The 23,959-nt window shown below is 43.6% G+C and overlaps 1 protein-coding gene across 1 annotated transcript in view; it reads left to right on the forward strand.

Moving 5' to 3' along the window:
* TSHZ1 (teashirt zinc finger homeobox 1) overlaps window positions 1-4,879 on the forward strand; it is an 82,433-nt gene extending 77,554 nt beyond the window's left edge. The window contains exon 2 of the mRNA XM_044294794.1: window positions 245-4,879. Within this exon, the coding sequence (XP_044150729.1) occupies window positions 245-3,429 (3,185 nt within the window). The 3' untranslated portion in view covers window positions 3,430-4,879. The remainder of the gene's footprint in view (window positions 1-244) is intronic.
* Window positions 4,880-23,959: the final 19,080 nt, after the last annotated feature.

Consider the following 23,959-nt stretch of genomic DNA (forward strand, 5'->3'; position numbering starts at 1 on the left):
AATGCATTTTTCCATTGTGATCGAAAGCCTGATCAGGATTCAAATGTAATCCGTTTTCACACGTTTTTCCGGATCCGGCGGGCAGTTCCGGTGTCGGAATTGAACGCCGGATTAAAACAACGCTAGTGTGAAAGTAGCCTTACTACAGTATATCATTTAGGTCTTTTCTTTAATCTTGCTCTAACCATACACCAATTCCTAAACTTCTTCAACATATTTCTAATTTTGCTGTTTTGTTTTTCAGCATATGTTCCTGCAGAAGAATTAAAGGCAGCTGAAACTGATGAAGACAATGTAGAAGATGATGGACTTTCCTTGGATGTCCAAGACAGTGAATATTTATTTAGCGAAGAACCAGAAGGCAAAGAGACTCAGAGCTACCAAAATTCCCCTGTCAGTAGTGCAACTAATCATGATGCTGGCTATGGTTCTCCATTTAGTGAAACAAGTGACCATCTAGCAGATTATAAAAGTACTTCTTCCAAGGATGGACAAGACAGAGAAGATAGTCAGAATGCAGACAATTCATCTTATCCTCAGGACAGTTTGGCACAAATTAAAGCGGTGTACACTAACCTGTTTTCAGAAAACAGTTGGTCCACTTTGGCATTAGACCTGAAAAAGTCAAGTCCAACCACAAGTGCAGATGCAAGCAAGCAAAGCGAGGATGAAGATGTAAAACCTAAATCTGTTACGCCTACGCCTATTACAAGTAGTAGTAGCAGTACTAATACAAGTACTAGTATCAGTGTTAGTACAAGCAACAGTACAAATAGTAACAATGCTTCTGGATATGACTGGCACCAAGCGGCATTGGCAAAGACATTACAACAGACATCATATGGACTTCTGCCAGAGCCTAGCCTGTTTAGCACAGTTCAACTCTACCGGCAAAACAATAAACTGTATGGGTCTGTTTTTACTGGAGCCAGTAAGTTCAGATGCAAAGACTGCAGTGGAGCTTATGACACACTGGTAGAGCTAACTGTTCATATGAATGAAACGGGACATTATCGTGATAATAATAGAGACAGAGAATCTGAAAGAACCAGACGTTGGTCTAAACCTAGAAAAAGATCACTTATGGAAATGGAAGGAAAAGAAGACGCACAGAAAGTTCTGAAATGCATGTATTGTGGACATTCCTTTGAATCCCTGCAAGATCTTAGTGTTCACATGATTAAAACGAAGCATTACCAAAAAGTGCCTCTAAAAGAGCCAGTACCAGCCATAACAAAACTGGTCCCTACCACGAAAAAACGCGCTCTCCAGGATATATCATCACCTGAGTCACCTGAGCAAGCAGGAATTTCACCAGGGGCCACAGGAACTGATAATGCAAAGGACCCTAAAACTGCCAATCCTTATGTGACTCCTAACAACAGATATGGTTATCAAAATGGTGCTAGTTATACATGGCAGTTTGAGGCACGCAAGGCTCAAATTTTGAAGTGCATGGAATGTGGCAGCTCCCATGATACTTTACAGCAACTTACTGCTCACATGATGGTCACTGGACATTTCTTAAAAGTGACCAATTCTGCCTCTAAAAAAGGAAAACAACTGGTTTTGGATGCAGTTGTAGAAGAGAAAATTCAGTCAATACCTTTACCCCCAACTACACATGCGAGATTACCAGCATCATACATAAAGAAGCAGCCAGACTCACCAGCTGCATCACCACTTTCAGAGGACAAACTAGAAGCAGAACAGGAAAAAGTAATCTATCCTGAGCCAGAAAAGAAGATAAAGGAAGAAAATGAAGAACCTGACAAAATTGAGCCTGCAGTTTCATATCAATACCTCAGAGAGGAGGATTTAGACGATAGTCCTAAAGGTGGGTTGGATATTTTAAAGTCACTGGAAAATACAGTGTCCTCTGCAATTAGTAAGGCTCAAAATGGAGCACCATCATGGGGTGGATATCCTAGTATTCATGCTGCTTATCAGCTACCCGGAACTATAAAAGCATTGCAGCCCACTGTTCAGAGTGTGCAAATGCAACCATCATATGCCAGTAGTGTCAAATCCATGGCCTCTGACCATAATGCTTTAGTCCATTCTCCTGGTAGCCTATCGCCTCCTCCTCACAAAAGCAATGTATCGGCAATGGAAGAATTAGTGGAGAAAGTAACTGGAAAAATAAATGTAAAGAAAGAAGAAAAACCAGCAGAGAAGGAAAAGGTGACTCCAGTTAAACCCATATCTCCAGTAGCAAAAGAAAACAAAGACATTCTTAAAACAGATGACTCCAATATAAAGACTATAAAGAAATCCACAGATGCTGAACTTCAGAAGACAAAAAAGGAAGCCCCATTGGAAACTCACACACCAAATGGTACAGAATCTCATAAAACAAAAATGACTAATGGGTGCAACAGTTTAGGAATTATAACAGATCATTCAACTGAGCCATCATTTATAAATCCCCTCAGTGCATTACAATCCATAATGAATACACATTTAGGCAAAGTTTCAAAGCCAGTAAGTCCATCTTTGGATCCATTAGCAATGTTATACAAAATTAGCAATAGTATGTTAGACAAACCTATCTATCCAACCACTCCTGTCAAACAGGTTGAGTCCATTGATCGGTACTACTACGACAACAGCGACCAGCCAATAGATTTGACAAAATCCAAAAACAAACCTCTTGTTGCAAGTATAACTGACCCAGTCTCCTCACCCCTAAGGGAAAGTGCACTCATGGACATTTCTGATATGGTGAAGAATCTCACTGGACGTTTAACACCCAAGTCTTCTACTCCGTCAACTGTATCTGAAAAGTCAGATGCAGATGGCAGCAGTTTTGAAGAGGCATTGGATGAGTTATCTCCTGTACATAAAAGAAAGGGCAGACAGTCCAACTGGAACCCCCAGCATCTCCTTATACTTCAGGCCCAGTTTGCCTCTAGCTTACGGGAGACAGCTGAAGGCAAGTATATCATGTCAGACTTAGGTCCTCAAGAGCGGGTACACATCTCTAAGTTTACTGGTCTTTCAATGACAACAATCAGCCATTGGTTGGCCAATGTCAAATATCAGCTAAGGAGGACAGGGGGAACAAAATTTTTAAAGAATCTGGACACGGGACACCCTGTTTTCTTTTGTAATGATTGTGCCTCTCAGTTCCGGACTGCTTCAACATATATAAGTCATTTAGAGACACATCTAGGCTTTAGCTTGAAGGATCTGTCAAAGATTTCTCTAAATCAAATTCAAGAGCAGCAGAATGTTTCAAAAGTTATCACCAATAAGGCTTTAAGCTCAATTGGACTTATTGAGGAGGATTCGGGCTCCACATTCCAGTGTAAGCTCTGCAACCGGACTTTTGCAAGCAAACACGCAGTTAAACTGCACCTTAGCAAAACACATGGAAAGTCCCCAGAGGACCATGTGATATATGTAACTGAATTGGAAAAACAGTAACATCCAGTTATGCAGCCAGGTATGCAAGTGACCACAAGAACATTGCACTAAACATATTCATAATACTGCACTAGGCCTGACCTGAGCCTCTGAAATCAGTCTTATTATTTTATTTTTTATTTTTTTGCTGAACTGCCTATCTGGATTTTTTTTTCACATATTTTATATTTATATTTATATTCTCTTTGTCTGATTTGTGCATGTTTTTTTTTTTTCTTTTTTTGTGAGTCAATGTCTGACCTTTAATTTTCAACATCTGTTCTTGATGTTAAGCTATCTTTTGTAGAATGTAGTGGGAGACACTATTGAGAGACATTAATTTAACCACAAAGAAACACAAAGAACAATGACATAAAAACAAACATCCTAAAATTAACACGTTGCCATGACAATAAAGGTTGGAAAAATCTTGTGGCATCAAGTTAACCCTTTGAGCACTGCCATAGCATTTCTGTGCCTTTTGATATATAAAACATATTTAATTAAAAATCTTTATACAATTCAAGAAAAATTAAATTAAATATATTATAGTAATAAATACTGAATACAGATCTTAGATTGAAAGAAAAAAAGTATGCATGCAGCCCTGGGATAAGGGAGGAAGGCTATATAGTACTCCTAGGGTTACTCTGCCACATGTGTAGAAAAATAAATCATAATGTAATATTTTAAAAATATACAGGAAAGATACTGTACCATCAATCGTGAACTGTCACAATGGGAACTGATGTTTCACTACAGCAAGATCTTGTATGCCAATATTTTATTCAAACACGTAGAAATGATTTCTTTTTGCAAAATGAATTATATGGTTTCTAATTATTTGCAAATATAAGCTCCCGTACGAGCTTATCTTTCTACAATTGTGCTGCATTTGAATCTATTTTGCTACCGGCAGGTTAACCGCTTGGGCATCGGAGGTTTTGCCACCCACTGGAGCAGTCAGGCATCCAAAGGGTTAAATTTGTACTTCAATGCAGTCCTTCTGGCTGACATAACAAGAGGATCATGTTCCATGTAAATAAAAGATAACAATTTAAGAGTACATGTTACATATCTTACCATTTGAAACAGTTCTGCTTCCTTTGTACCTTATGGCTGTATGCTTTCACTTTGAACTTTTTTATATTGTCATTTTATATTCAATTCCTATGTATATAAAATGTAAAAAAAAAAAAAAAAAAAAAAAAAAAATCACATTTTTGAATAAAAATTAAGTTCCTGCAGACTGACTTAAACAGAGACATTTTACTGGCGCCTGCATCTTTTCAGATGCATGTACAAAAGAAACTGACAAAAAAATAAAATAAATAAATAAATACAAAATAAAGCAATGCACTATGAATTATACATTTTGATGTTCTATCATTAATATTGTACAGTACATTTCGGTTCACACAATTAAATCCACTGTTTTCTCATGTGTGAAATAAACCCACATGCAGTTCTTGATTTACATACATTGTCATGTCGTCATTATTGTGCCGTTAAGGTGTTATTCCAGCGGTAAGAGGTATTGCTTATGCAATCAACCAAGATAATTCTATTCAAAATCATCTATTCAGTATCTGTATCCTGACATATTTCATTCAGGCTATTTCGATTAACATGTTACAAACAAGTCACAATAGTTTCAAAAAGGACACAGGGAGAATTAATGCTGCCTTAACAATTAATGAAGGGCATTATATGTGTACGTTTCTATCGGGATTTGGGAAGGGGGGATGATCAGTAGATGACACACAGTATTCTGACTTTCAATTCAATTGTTTATTGTCTTTTTTAACTCTGCAAATGGTTCGTTCAGCAGATACTAAACAATAATTCCTTTCCCTCATCTTCAGTCGGTGCAGCATTTGTACAGCTGTGCTGTCAGTTAAAAGCCAGAGCTGAGACGTGCTTGTTACTATTTTTCATAAAGCGTTTACAGACCAATTTGGATTTGAATGAATTCGCATTTTCATGTGTGATAAAAGTGATGTATCTCCAAGTGTCATTTGCAAATGTCTGTCTCTCGGTTCAAAAAAAAAGAAAAAATTGGTTTATCACATTTTAATTAACCTGCTGGCAGTCTTGTCCCACTCATCAAATTTTGGAAATGCAGCAAAAGTGCCAAGTTCAGACTTCTCCACTTTTTTTTTTTGTTTCTTTATTTTCTTTTTTTAATTAAGCACATTTTGATTTAAGGCCTTGAAATCCTGTTGTCAGACACTAACACATTAATATTGCTTTATACATTTTATTACCTATTGGTAAACTCAGCAATAACAATATTTAATAGGTTTACAGAGGAGAGTCCTAACTTTAGTTCTTTGGTTTTGTACGGACCCATGATAGGGCTGGATAGCGGGCCTCGACTGTACCTATATGTGCCTCTGATTTGAGGCCATGACATGTTCCATTGTATTGAAATATAAGCATGTTGCTAAGGCAGAATATCTTCATAGATGCATCACCCAACAAAGCCTGCATGACAACACACGGAGCTGAAAAGCCACACGCTGGAGTCCTCTCATATTCTTCTCCACAATATATAGCATATTTATAGTCATTTAAGAACTCAACACCTGGACACCCATGGTTCTATGTGGATTAGGGATGGGTGAATCAATTTATATGAATCGATTCCTTCATCAAACTAAATTTTAAGTCTGTGAGGGAGTCTACAGACTAGCAGATAAACATGGCTGCACATCTCTAACACCCATAATAATCTTACGCATGTACCGTTACTGCAAGTGATGTGACTAGTTAAGTTAGGCTACTTTCACTGTCCACTTGACGAAGCAGAGCCAATAGTTTTCGTTTTCTCTGACACAATCTGGCACAATAGACGCATGCGGTTGTATTATTGTAACGGAAGCGTTTTTGCAGATCCACGACGGATCCGCAAAAAAGCTAGTGTGAAAGTAGCCTTAAACTGCTACAATTAGTTTTAGTGGTGCATGTAACTTTGTTTACGCAGATTTGTTAAAGCACGATAGCACATGAGCTGACACTCTCAGTAACGGCGCATGCGCAATATGTGCAGCCATATTCATCTGGGGACCACAGCAAATATTAGTCTAGCACCCCAAACTTAAAATAAATCTGTAGTTTTATTTCAAGTATTCTATTAAAACAAGTTCCACAGGCAAACATTGCAGCAGTTACCGCCAACGCGTTTCGATCATGAAATGAAGTTTTATGCTATGAGTAAGACTACTACATGAATGAAACACTTTGGCTGGAACTGCTGCATTTTTTGCCTCTGGAACTTGTTTTAATGGAATACTTGATATTAAACTACAGATTGGTTTAAAGTTCCTGGTGCTGGGCTAATATTTACTGTGGATTACAGAACAGATCTGGAGTGGAACCCACGTACCTGATGACAAAGTATCTGCATGTTGTTACATATTAATCTGCTGCCAGAGAGAACGTCCTAAGCGGTGGGGATGCTCCTTTAAAAGTGTAAATTTATCTAGATGAACAAATCGATTTCCTCGAATGCGGATGAAATGAGGGTTCGATGACAATCAGAAGAACCTCAGAGGTGGGGATTGTGTGAATAATGTAGCTGTAATACAGATGTAGCTAAAATGTAGCCCTATTAGAGTGTGTGAAATAAGTCCTAACCAATATAGTTTGTCTAATCCTAACCCATCTGTATTGTATGGAGCTTATCTTGGGTCTTGCTTGTTTTATTTATTTCGAAGTGTACTCAACAGTACCAGTCAGCCATACAGAGAAATTGTCCAGAATGGATCCTTGCTTTACTATCTATTCATATGCTTTGTCCAAACAGTTTTTTTTTTGCCTTGGTGAGTGACATTGATGTGTAAATTAAATTTGTTAAAATGTTAAAAGTCTAAATCTGAAGCTTTCTATTTTCTTCTTTGATGAGAAATTTCATACATCTTCTCTGTATCAACATCCTTGAAAGAAACCTCAAATTGAAAAATTGGTATGAAATTATTAGAACTAATATGATAATTAATTGAAACTCTTTAGGCCTCATGCACACGACAGTATCCATTTTGCGGTCCACAAATCATGGATCTGCAAAACATAGAAGCCGGGCCTCTGTGCTATGCAATTTTCCACTCCACACGTCCCACTCTATGATAAAAATGCCCTTTTTTGTCTGTAAATTGTACAAGAATAGGACGTTTTATGTTTTTCTTTTTTTTTTGCAGGACAGTGCTTGCAAACCCATTGAAATTAAGTCTGCATCCCATCCGCAAAAAATGAGCATCAGATGCAGACCAAAAATATGGTGGTGTGCATGTCCTGTAAACTATGGCAAAGGACATCTCTGAGCACTACTGTTAGTCACCCGTTTTATTTTGTTGTATAATAGCTATATCAGAGAAGCAAATGGGGGGGGGGGGGGCATGAGAAAGAGAGAAGAGGACCTTATGTACAGGGATGGGGGATATTGAAATCTCAGGTTCAAGACACATAGTATTACTGCTAAATGGAAAAGTAAAATGGAACCAATTATGCCTAAAGGTCCATTCACACGTCCGTAGTGTATTGTGGATCCGCAATACACCCGGCCGGCACCCCCCATAGAACTGTCTATTCTTGTCCGCACTTGCGGACAAGAATAGGACATGTTCTATTTTTTTTGGGAGCTGCGACCTGAAGTTCTGGGCCGCGCTCCGGAAATGCGGATACGGAGAGCACATAGTGTGCTCTCCGTATACATTCCTGCCTCATTGAGAATGAATGGGTCTGCACCCATTCCCGATATTGCGGAACAGATGCAGACCCATTTGCAGACGTGTGAATGGACCCTAAACCTCACTATGTTTTTAACATGCCATGTATGGAATGGCTGCTTGGACTTTCATGTATCTGATCTAATGTTATACACACCTTATTTGCTGATGTTAAACTGTGGCATCTAAGTGGTTTATTGCAGGATGAACTCCCTCTTTACCCCATTGGCCCCCCTCAGTGTAATTGCAGCGTCCTGATGGTGGCAATTGCAGCCGGAAACCTAAATGGTCCCCAGAGTTGCCATCATGTATGGATGCCAATTAATCCCAGATGCAGGGTCTAATAGGCAAACTTTAATGTAATACTGACAGATAAAATACAATACAATACATAAAAACGACAGCTTCTAAAAACAAACCCTCACACAGTCTTGATGGAAAAAAAATAATTATCGGTCTTAGAAAATAAGCACACACAGAGAAATTATTATTATTAATAAAAAAGTGATGAAAAAAAGGGATTTGGTCACCCTTTCTCCCCAAAAAAATGAAACAATAAGTTATCAAAATGTTATGTATTCTCAAATTTTTATCTTAGAAAAATAAACTGTCATACAGTTCCATTATGAGAAACAGTAAGGCCACACAAAGGTACAAATTTGTTTTTTAATGTGATTTTATGGCGTAATAAAACATGAAAAGCAAATTTGTTTGAGTATGGTATCATTGCAATTTTATCAACCCACTGAATAAATTTACGATGTTTTTTAATCGACTTGATGAACCACTTAAAAAAACAAAACTGTCAAAATTTTCATTATTTGGCCACCTTGTGATAAAAAAGCAATGCATATCTTGCAAAAAAAAAAAGAAACCTTACACAGCACTACCAACTGAAAAATAAATAAACTACTAACAAATAATTAAGAAAGGCTCTACCAGCAAACTACTGGAGCTCGGCCCTTCAGTTACCAGCTGAAAAATAGGAATAGATAAAATAGAAATGTGGGCTGGCTCACAGTATTTTCGCATAAAATTTTATTAATAACTAACAAACAGTCTTTGTGTCATCATATCAGCATATATAAACATATATAAACATGTAATTTACATAGGTATGTGCGGAGCTCACGCACAGACTTCAATAGCTGGAGTACTCCTAAGTATAGGACCAGAATGGCTATATTGGGGCTGCAAGAAATGGTTACTTATACCGCTTAAATGTCCAGGACGTAAGTCTCAATTGTCAGGTAATTGAGACACAGTTGTAACACAGTGGCTACAGCGATTGCGATACGTCCTTGATGTAATGTTTACAAGAAAGGTTTCTCTGTACGGGTATCCTGTAGTAAATCTAGACCGCTTTTGTTGTAAGCAATATCCCACTTACTTTTGGCTGTCAGCTTGCAGCACAAGACCTCAGACCCGTTCGTTCACTCAGCGTCCCACGTGTCCAGCCAGGTAGTTGATCGCTGGAAGATGACGTAGGTGCCCGTGGCCGTCAAGCACACGGAAGGTGGTTGAGCTGAGCTGAACTGGTGGTTGGCTGGGCCTGTCTGTTCGGCAGTCGAGGATACAGCACAATTTGACCTTAAATTTATGATCATAATTGAATATAGCAGCATAAGTTTTAGTCCATTTGGTAGATGGTTGATGAATACAAAAGGCTTTCAGATGGTTTGTAGCGTCTTCAAATCCTTGTAGATGTTGTAAAGGTTGAAGATTAAAGAAAGTCCTTTTCTTGCATATTAAATGAAAAAACCGCACCTATAGCCTTGGTCTCTATACACACTAGACGCGTTTCGGAAACAAGTTCCTTCCTCAGTAGACAATCATAGAATGTCTTGTAAACATTACATCAAGGACGTATCGCAATCGCTGTAGCCACTGTGTTACAACTGTGTCTCAATTACCTGACAATTGAGACTTACGTCCTGGACATTTAAGCGGTATAAGTAACCATTTCTTGCAGCCCCAATATAGCCATTCTGGTCCTATACTTAGGAGTACTCCAGCTATTGAAGTCTGTGCGTGAGCTCCGCACATACCTATGTAAATTACATGTTTATATATGTTTATATATGCTGATATGATGACACAAAGACTGTTTGTTAGTTATTAATAAAATTTTATGCGAAAATACTGTGAGCCAGCCCACATTTCTATTTGAAAAATAAATAAGTTATTGGTATTAGGATAGGACAATACAGAAAACAATAATTTTTTTAAAGAAAAAATATTTATGATGACATAATAGTACAACTTTAAAAACTAAATAAATTTGGTATAATCGTAATTACACTGCTCCCTTTTTGTCACCACTTATTAAGCGGAACCTTAATAAGTCGCAAATTATTGTGCAACTGTGATGTGCCGCATAATTTTTTACTTTTTGTACGCCACAACAACGGTGTAAAACCTTTAGTAAATTGGTTGATTTATAGTGGATTTCTAATATGTAGTCCACTCAAAGTCACTTCAGAACTGAATAGATCTGTAAAATTAAGTTTTGGAAATTGTTTTTGTTCAATAGTATAAATAATGGAAGTGGTGCACACTCTAAAAGTATAGGGATCTTTATTAACACTATTGGTAGCAATACAATAAAATGACAGTAAGTATATATGGAAAATTGCAGAAAAAGTTAAAAATACAGTAGATAAAATGCTGACAATAAGATTAAGCCTTGAATTATAAATGACCATAAGAACAAAGTATATAAAAATACATTAAATGTAACAATATATTCAGTGTGTGCATGGATCCCAATGTAGGCTTTGGATTCGGATAACCGATCAAAAGATGTAAAATCACTGGTTTTGCTTGGTATAAAGTCCCATATAGGATTAGTGTGATGTTATAAATAATCCTCTCCTGCAGAAAGTCCTTGCTTGCCAATATTGGCAGTGATCAGGAGCGTATGCAGCCTGGAGGTTTTAGTTATACAATAGTCAGGCTGTTCATGCGCACAGCGGCGTCCCGCTGTATTTGATGTAAAAAGCAATCGCTTATTGAAGATGTGTAGAGGCTTACCCGAGGGTCTTTTGATGCTGGATAGTAGGCTCTCGACTCGGCGTACCTGTCTTGACTCCGGTCTCAAGAGCTGATGCCCAGCATCAAAAGACCCTCGGGTAAGCCTCTACACATCTTCAATAAGCGATTGCTTTTTACATCAAATACAGCGGGACGCCGCTGTGCGCATGAACAGCCTGACTATTGTATAACTAAAACCTCCAGGCTGCATACGCTCCTGATCACTGCCAATATTGGTGAGCAAGGACTTTCTGCAGGAGAGGATTATTTATAACATCACACTAATCCTATATGGGACTTTATACCAAGCAAAACCAGTGATTTTACATCTTTTGATCGGTTATCCGAATCCAAAGCCTACATTGGGATCCATGCACACACTGAATATATTGTTACATTTAATGTATTTTTATATACTTTGTTTTTATGGTCATTTATAATTCAAGGCTTAATCTTTTTGTCAGCATTTTATCTACTGTATTTTTAACTTTTTCTGCAATTTTCCATATATACTTACTGTCATTTTATTGTATTGCTACCAATAGTGTTAATAAAGATCCCTATACTTTTAGAGTGTGCCCCACTTCCATTATTTATACTATTTATCACTTTCAGACTGGGTGTTGTCTGTTAAGTGAGTGCACCTCTGTGTGGTTCTCCACCCCATTTTAGTGCGACATTCCCTGTTTTGTTTGAGTTTTTATGTATTTGGTGCAACCCACCTTTTGTAGTACGCTAATGTTTTGAGAGTTTTCGAGTGTTGCAGACAGTAAATGTGCCATAATTCAGGTTTAGTCTCACCTTTCTGCCTTAAACATAGAAAATTGGCGTGTCTCCGAAATGTCGTGCAACATTTTTAGAGCAAACTTTTATCTGGTTTGATAAATGTCCACCAAAATGTATAAACAAATATGTCATGAAAACAATCTCATGATACACTGCGCAGTAAAAGTGTTCTAAAGTTATTACCACGTAAAGTTATACACTTCAGATCTGAAAAATGGGGCTGTAACCTGAAGACCAAAAGAGGCTGCACCCTTAAACGGAACCTGTCACCAGGAAATTTACTATTAAAATAGTCACAATGTTTTGTAGGGCTAGCTCAGCTGAATTATATGAAATCTTTCCCTTAAAAATCTATTTCTTGATTCTGGAGAAAAGGCACCTTTATTCCATATGCAAATAAGCAGATAAGTATTGTGTCAAGAGTGGGTGCAAGCCACCCTCTGCACTCTTCCCCTTCTCCCCCATCCTCTTCCACCAGCCACTCCATTATTGATTGACAGGACCGGGGACAATGACTATGCAGAAACCTGTCCCTGTCAATCAATGAGAGGTAGGGTCTGACAGAAGAAGCAGGGAGCAAAGGTGCACATAGTGGCTTGTACCCACCCTCAGTGCACTTAACTGCTTATTTGTGTATGGATTAAAAGTAGTGTTGAGCAAACCCGAACTGCAAAGTTTGGGTTCGAGTTTGGTGTAATTTAATAAAAGTTTGTTGAAAGGCTGCAGGGCAGCCAATCAACAAGCTTTTAATCTGTGGGCACCTCAAAGCCCTCACAGCCATGCCTAGTAATGTCATGGCTGTGATTGGCTGGTGCATCATGTGACCTAGCCTCTATACAGGCTGGATCATGTGTAGCACCGCCCATCAGCTCTGAGTTGTGCAGGGACAGGAAGCAGGCAGCTGAAGTGAGGGAGAGTGTTAGGAATCTCATCTGGCTGTTAATTCTGTGGGTGACCTATATCGATCTTTTGTGGGTGCATCTTTGCACCCCTGACACAGAATTATAATAGTTAATATGTCTGTTAGTTTGGTGGGTGACATATACCCATTTTTGGTGTGAGGTACACCTGCACTGCATACGTGACAGGGAAATTAATATAGTTAATCCTTCTGTTAGTTCCGTGGGTGACATATACCCATTTTTTAGTGTGAGGTACACCTGCACAGCATCCATGACAGGGAAATTAAAGGGAACCTGTCACCGGGATTTTGGCTATAGAGCTGGGGACATGGGCTTCTAGATGGCCGCTAGCACATCTGCAATACCCAGTCCCCATAGCTCTCTGTGCTTTTATTGTGTTAAAAAAACGTTTTGATCCATATGCAAATGAACCTCATATGTGTCCTGTATCCGGAGATGAGTCCAGCGGAAAGGAACACCGCCCCGCGTCCTCCGAATCTCCTCCTTGCTGGCTGACGTCACAGAGCTGGAGCGTCGAAATCTCGCGCTGCGCGAGCTGGCGCATTCGTAGTTCGTTCCCTGTGCTGATGCCAGCACAGGGAATGAACATGATGCCGACACTGCGCATGCGCTAGCTCTCGCATCGCGAGATTTTGGCGCTCCAGCTCTGTGACGTCAGCCAGCAAGGAGGAGATTCGGAGGACGCGGGGCGGTGCTGGGCTCCTTTCCGCTGGACTCATCTCCGGATACAGGACACATATGAGGTTCATTTGCATATGGATCAAAACGTTTTTTTAACACAATAAAAGCACAGAGAGCTATGGGGACTGGGTATTGCAGATGTGCTAGCGGCCATCTAGCAGCCCATGTCCCCAGCTCTATGGCCAAAATCCCGGTGACAGGTTCCCTTTAATATAGATAATCCGTGTGACGTATACCCATTTTTTGTGTAAGGTACACCTGCACTGCATACGTGACAGGGAAATTAATATAGTTAATCTGTCTGTTAGTTTAGTGGCTGACCTCAAAGAATGAGGAGAGCGTCAAACAAGCGACGTGGCCCTGGTCGAGGTGCTGCTGGTGTTAGTGGTACTCCTATTGCAAGGAGAGGTTGTAGTCGATCTGTGCCAGCTACACGCCAAAATGAAACACCTTCAGGTGCATGTAGGCGACAGAATATTCAGCGTTATTTTGTAGTCCCGAATACCGGTGTACAAATGGTGAAGCCAGAACTACTAGAGGCGGTAGTATATTGGGTGGCTGACAGTGCCTCCAGTTACTTCATATTGTTTCCCACCCTGTCCCCTGCTGAAAGTGCAGAGCTGGCACCTGCAGCCCATGGGAATCTGTCTTTCACCTCACCCCCTTGCAAATCAGCCAAGCAGTCTGAGCCCCAAGTCATGTAGCAGTCTATTATGCTTTTTGATGACTTTGCTGGCAGGGTTTCTGTGGGCCATCCACCTAGCCCTGTCCCATAAGTGGAAGAGATTGAGTGCACTGATGCCCAACCACTTATGTTTCAGGGTGGACATGTGAGGACCACCGCAGCATGTCTCTGATGATGAAACACAGGTGCCAACTGCTGCGGCTTTCTGCAGTGTGCAGACCGGCAAGGGTGAAGTGTGGGTGGAAGTTGATATGGAGTTTGATGAGGTCCTAGACCCCACATGGAATCAAGGTCATGCGAGTGACATGTGCAGTTCGGAGGAAGAGGTGGTGGTCACACAGCACTAGCCGCACAGAGTGGCCGTCTCCTAGCCAGTATGCCTGCTACTGCCCACCACACCCAGGGACTGAGCTGAGCACAGCAAAGCCAGCTCCAAGGAGTTCCCTGGCGTGGCAGTTCTTCAGACAATATTCTAGTAGTTGGCACGCTATGCAATCGGAGCCAGAAGCGAGGCATAAATGTTCTAAACCTGAGCACCACCTGCATGACCAGACTTCTAAATGCAAAGCACGAGCTGCAGTGGCATACACACCTCAAAAACCACAAAAGATCTTTTGCTGCAGTCTCGGCCTCTTCCTCCTCCTCTGGAGTGACAGTGGCACCTGTTACCCTGCAAACAGAGGATGTGGTAGCACCACCACCACTGTCACCAAGCATCTCCACACTGTTCCATGGATGCGTTCAGCTGTCCATTCCCCAAACACTGGAGAGAAAGAGGAAGTACTCACCAGCAATCCCTGGCCCTAAATGCCAGCATTTCAAAATTCCTGGCCTTTGAAATGCTGTCATTCCGTCTGGTGGAGACGGAGACTTTTAAAAACCTTATAGCGGTGGCTGTCCCAGCCGCCACTACTTTTCCAGGCGAGCCATCCCTGCCCTGCACATCCAAGTGGGGGACTAGGTAAGGTCCACATAACCACCGATACATGGACCAGTAAGCACGAGCAGGGAAGTTATATCTCCCTAACAGCACACTGGGTAAATGTAGAGGCGGCTGGGCCTGAGGCGGATATGTCCTTCCACCACCGCGGATTGTAGGACGTTTCTCGTTGCCTCCTACTCAACTTCCTCCTCTACCACCTCCTCATCCGGTCAGTGTAACACCTGCACCTCCAACCTCAGCACAGCAAGGGAGAAATGACAGCAGGCTGTTTTAAAACTCATCTGTTGGGGGGGAACACACTGCGCAGGAGCTGTTGACGGGCATGGAAGAACAGACCAATGATTGGTTGGTGCCACTGAGCCTCAAGCTCGGCCTGGTGGTGTGCAATAACGGGAAAAATCTTGTAGCAGCTCTGGGCCTAGCCGGTATGACACACATCCCGTGCTTGGCGCATGTGCTGAATTTGGTGGTGCAGAGGTTCCTGAAAAATTACCCCGATATGTCAGAACGGCTGTAGAAAGTGCGGGCCGTCTTAGCACGCTTTCGGTGTTCTCACCCTGCTGCTGTTCGCCTATCTGCACTGCAGCGTAACTTCAGCCTTTCTGCTCACCGCCTAATATGCGACGTACCCACAAGGTGGAACTCCACCTTGTACAAGCTGAAGAGACTGTGCGAGCGGCAGCAGGCGATAGTGGAGTTTCAGCTACAGCATTCACGGGTGAGTCGCTCTGCAGAACAGCACTACTTCACCACCAAGTGGGCCTCCATGCGGGACGTGTGTGCCATGTTGCGCTGTTTCGAGAACTCCACCAACATGGCTAGTGCTGATGACGCCATCCTCTGCATTACTATCCCACTTCTTTGTCTCCTTGAAAAAATGCTTCGGGTGATGATGGAAGAGGAAGTGGCACAGGAGGAAGAAGAGAAAGAAGAGGGATCATTTCCACAGTTATCAGGCCAGTCATTTACAAGTGGCTTGGAGGGTGGGTTCCTGCACCAACAGAGGCCAGGTACACAACTGTCCAGCCACGACACAGTTCTGGAGAAGGATGTTGAGGAGGAGGAACCGTGTTTACAGCATGGTGACACCCAAAGCAGCTTATGGGCATCATTGGAGCGTGGCTGGGGGGATACAGAGGACACAAATGACACACCTCCTCTATGGACAGCTTGTCGTTACAACTACATGCTGCAGTGCCTGCGCAACGACCGCGGAGTTGCCCACATTCTAACCAGTGCTGATTACTGATGCTGATCCCTGCTGGATCCCTGCTACAATGAAAACATGCCGTCCTTAATTCCATCACTGGAGTGTGATCGGAAGATGCACGAGTAGAAGCGCACGCTGGTAGACGCGCTGCTGTAACATTCCGACCTGACAGCGGTGGCTCAGTGGAAGCACAAGGCGAGGGTAGAAGAGGAGGAACCTTGCCACCGCAGCTGGGGCACTGCCAGCACCTCAGAAGGGAGGTTGGAAACGTCTTTGTCACGGAAGGTGTTACAGAAAACTAGAAGACACAAATGAAGATCCGACTGACTTGATCCAAAACTAAGGAACCAAAGGGTAAGCCCTGTAACAGCCCTAGCTCTCTCCCTTACTGCTCAGCCTATGCAAAAATTTCTATGGTAGATGATTGCATACCCTCGTTCCTCGACTGTATGACACCTGAACACCCTATAATAGTGAGGGGACACGACCACCGGCTCCCTACACTTAATACGGAGGGAGTCAGGGTCACCTAGGATCAAGTAAACAGGAAAACACAAATAAATGAACAGACTTATCTGTAGAAGCATCAGTTGTAGCATCCAGCATGCACACACTCCAGGACGTTGTATAAACCGCAAAGTGATGCAGTATGGGAGGGGATTTAAAGGGATGCAATCAGTGCAACTAGATGACAGCTGAGAGAGGGAAACAAGATGACAAAACGAAAGCAAAACAAAAGAACCTCAAGCAGGAAGTTTTGAAGAACGTCTGTCAGAGCTTCTCAGATGTCTGGCGGTGACAGTACCCCTCCTTCTACGAGTGGACTCCGGACACTCAGAGCCTACCTTCTCAGGATGGGACCTATGGAAAGCCCTGATGAGACGAGTGGCCTTAATGTCCATCACTGGGACCCACATCCTCTCCTCAGGACCATAACCCTCCCAATGAACGAGGTACTGGAGAGAACCGCGGACAACACGAGAATCCACAATCCAAGAGACCTGAAATTCAAGATTACCATCAACCACAATCGGAGGAGGAGGCAAAGAGGAGGGTACAATGGGTTGGACATAAGGTTTTAATAGGGACCTATGGAAAGGGCTAGAGGGCTGCAAAAGGCAGCAACATGTAGGTAAATCCCATGCAAACAAATGTGGATAGGGAAATGAATAAAAATAAAAATAAAATAAATAAAAATTAACCAATATCAATTGGAGAGAGGTCCCATAGCAGAGAATCTGGCTTCACGTCACCCACCACTGGAACAGTCCATTCTCAGATATTTAGGCCCCGGCACCCAGGCAGAGGAGAGAGGTCCCGTAACAGAGAATCTGGCTTCATGTCAGCAGAGAATCAGTCTGCATGTCATAGCAGAGAATCAGGCTTCACGTCAGCCCCCACTGCAACAGTCCATTGTCATATATTTAGGCCCAGCACCCAGGCAGAGGAGAGAGGTCCCGTAACAGAGAATCTGTCTTCATGTCAGCAGAGAATCAGTCTGCATGTCATAGCAGAGAATCAGGCTTCACGTTAGCCACCACTGCAACAGTCCATTGTCATATATTTAGGCCCAGCACCCAGGCAGAGGAGAGAGGTCCCGTAACAGAGAATCTGTCTTCATGTCAGCAGAGAATCAGTCTGCATGTCATAGCAGAGAATCAGGCTTCACGTTAGCCACCACTGCAACAGTCCATTGTCATATATTTAGGCCCAGCACCCAGGCAGAGGAGAGAGGTCCCGTAACAGAGGATCTGTGTTCATGTCAGCAGAGAATCAGTCTGCATGTCATAGCAGAGAATCAGGCTTCACGTCACCCAACATTGGAACAGTCCATTGGCATATATTTAGGCCCTGGCACCCAGACAGAAGAGAGGTTCATTCAACTTTGGGTAGCCTCGCAATATAATGGTAAAATGAAAATAAAAATAGGATTGAATGAGGAAGTGCCCTGGAGTACAATAATATATGGTTAAGGGGAGGTAGTTAATGTCTAATCTGGACAAGGGACGGACAGGTCCTGTGGGATCCATGCCTGGTTCATTTTTATGAACGTCAGCTTGTCAACATTGGCTGTAGACAGGCGGCTGCGTTTGTCTGTAATGACGCCCCCTGCCGTGCTGAATACAGGTTCAGACAAAACGCTGGCCGCCGGGCAGGCCAGCACCTCCAAGGCATAAAAGGCTAGCTCTGGCCACGTGGACAATTTAGAGACCCAGAAGTTGAATGGGGCCGAACCATCAGTCAGTACGTGGAGGGGTGTGCACATGTACTGTTCCACCATGTTAGTGAAATGTTGCCTCCTGCTAACACGTTGCGTATCAGGTGGTGGTGCAGTTAGCTGTGGCGTGTTGACAAAACTTTTCCACATCTCTGCCATGCTAACCCTGCCCTCAGAGGAGCTGGCCGTGACACAGCTGCCTTGGCGACCTCTTGCTCCTCCTCTGCCTTGGCCTTGGGCTTCCACTTGTTCCCCTGTGACATTTGGAAATGCTCTCAGTAGCGCGTCTACCAACGTGCGCTTGTACTCGCGCATCTTCCTATCACGCTCCAGTGCAGGAAGTAAGGTGGGAACATTGTCTTTGTACCGTGGATCCAGCAGGGTGGCAACCCAGTAGTCCGCACACGTTAAAATGTGGGCAACTCTGCTGTCGTTGCGCAGGCACTGCAGCATGTAGTCGCTCATGTGTGCCAGGCTGCCCAGGGGTAAGGACAAGCTGTCCTCTGTGGGAGGCGTATCATCATCGTCCTGCCTTTCCCCCCAGCCACGCACCAGTGATGGGCCCGAGCTGCGTTGGGTGCCACCCCGCTGTGACCATGCTTCATCCTCATCCTCCTCCACCTCCTTCTCATCCTCGTCCTCCTCGTCCTCCAGTAGTGGGCCCTGGCTGGCCACATTTGTACCTGGACTCTGCTGTTGTAAAAAACCTCCCTCTGTGTCACTTCGAAGAGACTGGCCTGAAAGTGCTAAAAATGACCCCTCTTCCTCCTCCTCCTCCTCCTGGGCCACCTCCTCTTCCATCATCGCCCTAAGTGTTTTCTCAAGGAGACATAGAAGTGGTATTGTAACGCTGATAATGGCGTCATCGCCACTGGCCATGTTGGTGGAGTACTCGAAACAGCGCAACAGGGCACACAGGTCTCGCATGGAGGCCCAGTCATTGGTGGTGAAGTGGTGCTGTTCCGCAGTGCGACTGACCCGTGCGTGCTGCAGCTGAAACTCCACTATGGCCTGCTGCTGCTCGCACAGTCTGTCCAGCATGTGCAAGGTGGAGTTCCACCTGGTGGGCACGTCGCATATGAGGCGGTGAGCGGGAAGGCCGAAGTTACGCTGTAGCGCAGACAGGCGAGCAGCGGCAGGATGTGAACGCCGGAAGCGCGAACAGACGGCCCTCACAGTATGCAGCAGCTCTGACATGTCGGGGTAGTTGTGAATGAACTTCTGCACCACCAAATTCAGCACATGCGCCAGGCAAGGGATGTGCGTCAAACCGGCTAGTCCCAGAGCTGCAACGAGATTTCGCCCATTATCGCACACCACCAAGCCGGGCTTGAGGCTCACCGGCAGCAACCACTCGTCGGTCTGTTGTTCTATACCACGCCACAACTCCTGTGCGGTGTGGGGCCTGTCCCCCAAACATATGAGTTTCAGAATGGCCTGCTGACGTTTACCCCGGGCTGTGCTGAAGTTGGTGGTGAAGGTGTGTGGCTGACTGGATGAGCAGGTGGAAGAAGAGGAGGAGGAAGCCGAGAAGGAGGAGGTGGCAACAGGAGGCAAAGAATGTTGCCCTGCAATCCTTGGCGGCGGAAGGACATGCGCCAAACAGCTCTCCACCTGGGGCCCAGCTGCCACTACATTTACCCAGTGTGCAGTTAGGGAGATCTAGCGTCCCTGGCCGTGCTTACTGGTCCACGTATCTGTGGTTAGGTGGACCTTGCTACAGATGGCGTTGCGCAGTGCACACTTGATTTTATCGGATACTTGGTTGTGCAGGGAAGGCACGGCTCTCTTGGAGAAGTAGTGGCGGCTGGGAACAACATACTGTGGGACAGCAAGCGACATGAGCTGTTTGAAGCTGTCTGTGTCCACCAGCCTAAATGACAGCATTTCATAGGCCAGTAGTTTAGAAATGCTGGCATTCAGGGCCAGGGATCGAGGGTGGCTAGGTGGGAATTTACGCTTTCTCTCAAATGTTTGTGAGATGGAGAGTTGAACGCTGCCGTGTGACATGGTTGAGATGCTTGGTGACGGAGGTGGTGGTGGTGTTGGTGGTAAATCCCCTGTTTGCTGGGCGGCAGGTGCCAACGTTCCTCCAAAGGCGGAGGAAGAGGCCGAGGCGGCAGCAGCAGAAGAGGTAGCAGGGGGAGCCTGAGTGACTTCCTTGTTTTTAAGGTGTTTACTCCACTGCAGTTCATGCTTTGCATGCAGGTGCCTGGTCATGCAGGTTGTGCTAAGGTTCAGAACATTAATGCCTCGCTTCAGGCTCTGATGGCACAGCGTGCAAACCACTCGGGTCTTGTCGTCAGCACATTGTTTGAAGAAGTGCCATGCCAGGGAACTCCTTGAAGCTGCCTTTGGGGTGCTCGGTCCCAGATGGCGGCGGTCAGTAGCAGGCGGAGTCTCTTGGCGGCGGGTGTTCTGCTTTTGCCCACTGCTCCCTCTTTTGCTACGCTGTTGGCTCGGTCTCACCACTGCCTCTTCCTCCGAACTGTGAAAGTCAGTGGCACGACCTTCATTCCATGTGGGGTCTAGGACCTCATCGTCCCCTGCATCGTATTCCACCCAGTCTTGATCCCTGACCTCCTGTTCAGTCTGCACAGTGCAGAAAGACGCAGCAGTTGGCACCTGTGTTTCGTCATCATCAGAGACTTGCTGAGGTGGTATTCCCATGTCCTCATCATCAGGAAACATAAGTGGTTGTGCGTCAGTGCATTCTATGTCTTCCACCGCTGGGGAAGGGCTAGGTGGATGCCCTTGGGAAACCCTGCCAGCAGAGTCTTCAAACAGCATAAGAGACTGCTGCATAACTTGAGGCTCAGACAGTTTCCCTGATATGCATGGGGGTGATGTGACAGACTGATGGGGTTGGTTTTCAGGCGCCATCTGTGCGCTTTGTGCAGAAGACTGGGTGGGAGATAATGTGAACGTGCTGGATCCACTGTCGGCCACCCAATTGACTAATGCCTGTACCTGCTCAGGCCTCCCATCCTTAGAACGGCATTGGGCCCCACCATATATCGCTGTAAATTCTGGCGGCTACTGGGACCTGAGGTAGTTGGTACACTAGGACGTGTGGATGTGGCAGAACGGCCACGTCCTCTCCCAGCACCAGAGGGTCCACTAACACCACCACGACCATGTCCACGTCTGCGTCCCTTACTAGATGTTTTCCTCATTGTTATCGTTCACCACAACAACAACAATATTATTTGGCCCAATGTATTGAATTCAAATTCAGGCCTTTTTTTACAGACACCTAACACTATCTGGCTATCTATTTAGGTACCGTATTACACTAATACAGGCACAGCAGTAACCACCGATTTAGCTGACTATGAATTTGAGGCCTAGTATTTAGGCGCTGGGTGACAGGTATACGTTTTACGGACAGAATTAGACTGGGATATGCACAGAAGCGTGTGTGTGAAGTTATTGAGAATGACCCTATCAGCACCTTGATTCTGATATACCCTTTTAGGGATGTATTTAAAGTAGGCCTGATACAGCAGAAACCGCTAAATTAGGAAATTGCTAAATTGGGAATTGTATTTCAACCCAGAACAAAAAATGTGCTTTGACGGACACTAAATAACTTGCCCAGCCACAACAGTACAGCAGTAACGACAGATTTAGCAGGATATAAATTTGAGGCCTAGTATTTAGGCGCTGGGTGACAGGTATAGGTTTACTGACAGAATTAGACTTGGAAATGCACAGTAGCGTGTGTGTGAAGTTATTCAGAATGACCCTATGTGCACCTTGAATATTATATACCCTTTTAGGGATAAATTTAAAGTAGGCCTGATACAGCAGAAACCACTAAATTAGGAAATTGCTAAATTGGGAATTGTAGTTCAACCCAGAACAAAAAATGTGCTTTGACGGACACTAAATAACTTGCCCAGCCACAGCAGTACAGCAGTAACGACAGATTTAGCAGGATATAAATTTGAGGCCTAGTATTTAGGCGCTGGGTGACAGGTATACGTTTTCTGACAGAATTAGACTTGGAAATGCACAGTAGCGTGTGTGTGAAGTTATTCAGAATGACCCATGTGCACCTTGAATATTATATACCCTTTTAGGGATAGATTTCAAATAGCTCTGATACAGCAGAAACCACTAAATTAGGAAATTGCTAAATTGGGAATTGTATTTCAACCCAGAACAAAAAATGTGCTTTGACGGACACTAAATAACTTGCCCAGCCACAGCAGTACAGCAGTAACGACAGATTCAGCAGGATATACATTTGAGGCCTAGTATTTAGGCGCTGGGTGACAGGTATACTTTTTACGGACAGAATTAGACTGGGATATGCACTGTAGCGTGTGTGTGAAGTTATTCAGAATGACCCTATGTGCACCTTGAATCTGATATACCCTTTTAGGGATGTATTTAAAGTAGGCCTGATACAGCAGAAACCACTAAATTAGGAAATTGCTAAATTGGGAATTGTATTTCAACCCAGAACAAAAAATGTGCTTTGACGGACACTAAATAACTTGCCCAGCCACAACAGTACAGCAGTAACGACAGATTTAGCTGGATATAAACTTGAGGCCTTGTATTTAGGCGCTGGATGACAGGTATACGTTTACTGACAGAATTACACTGGGATATGGCCAAAAAATAACCACACTATTGATGGTTAAATGCACTTGGTGTGACAGCTTGACCAACCACACTACTGAGGGTTAAATGCACTTGGTGACAGGCGCAGCTTGCCCCTGATGTAGTATATGGCCAAAAAATAAACAGACTATTGCTGGTTAAATGCACTTGGTGTGACAGCTTGACCAACCACACTACTGAGGGTTAAATGCACTTGGTGACAGGCGCAGCTTGCCCCTGATGTAGTATATGGCCAAAAAAGAAACAGACTATTGCTGGTTAAATGCACTTGGTGTGACAGCTTGACCAACCACACTACTGAGGGTTAAATGCACTTGGTGACAGGCGCAGCTTGCCCCTGATGTAGTATATGGCCAAAAAATAAACAGACTATTGCTGGTTAAATGCACTTGGTGTTACAGCTTGACCAACCACACTACTGAGGGTTAAATGCACTTGGTGACAGGCGCAGCTTGCCCCTGATGTAGTATATGGCCAAAAAATAAACAGACTATTGCTGGTTAAATGGACTTGGTATGACAGCTTCACCCTGATGTAGGATTTAGCCAAAAAACAACCACACCATTGAGGGTTAAATGCACTTGGTGACAGGCGCAGCTTTCCCCTGATGTAGTATATGGCCAAAAAATAAACAGACTATTGCTGGTTAAATGCACTTGGGGTGACAGCTTCACCCTGATTTAGGCTTTAGCCAAAAAACAACCACACCA

This window comes from Bufo gargarizans, chromosome 5 (genome assembly GCF_014858855.1).
Source record: "Bufo gargarizans isolate SCDJY-AF-19 chromosome 5, ASM1485885v1, whole genome shotgun sequence".
Taxonomy (NCBI): Eukaryota; Metazoa; Chordata; class Amphibia; order Anura; family Bufonidae; genus Bufo; species Bufo gargarizans.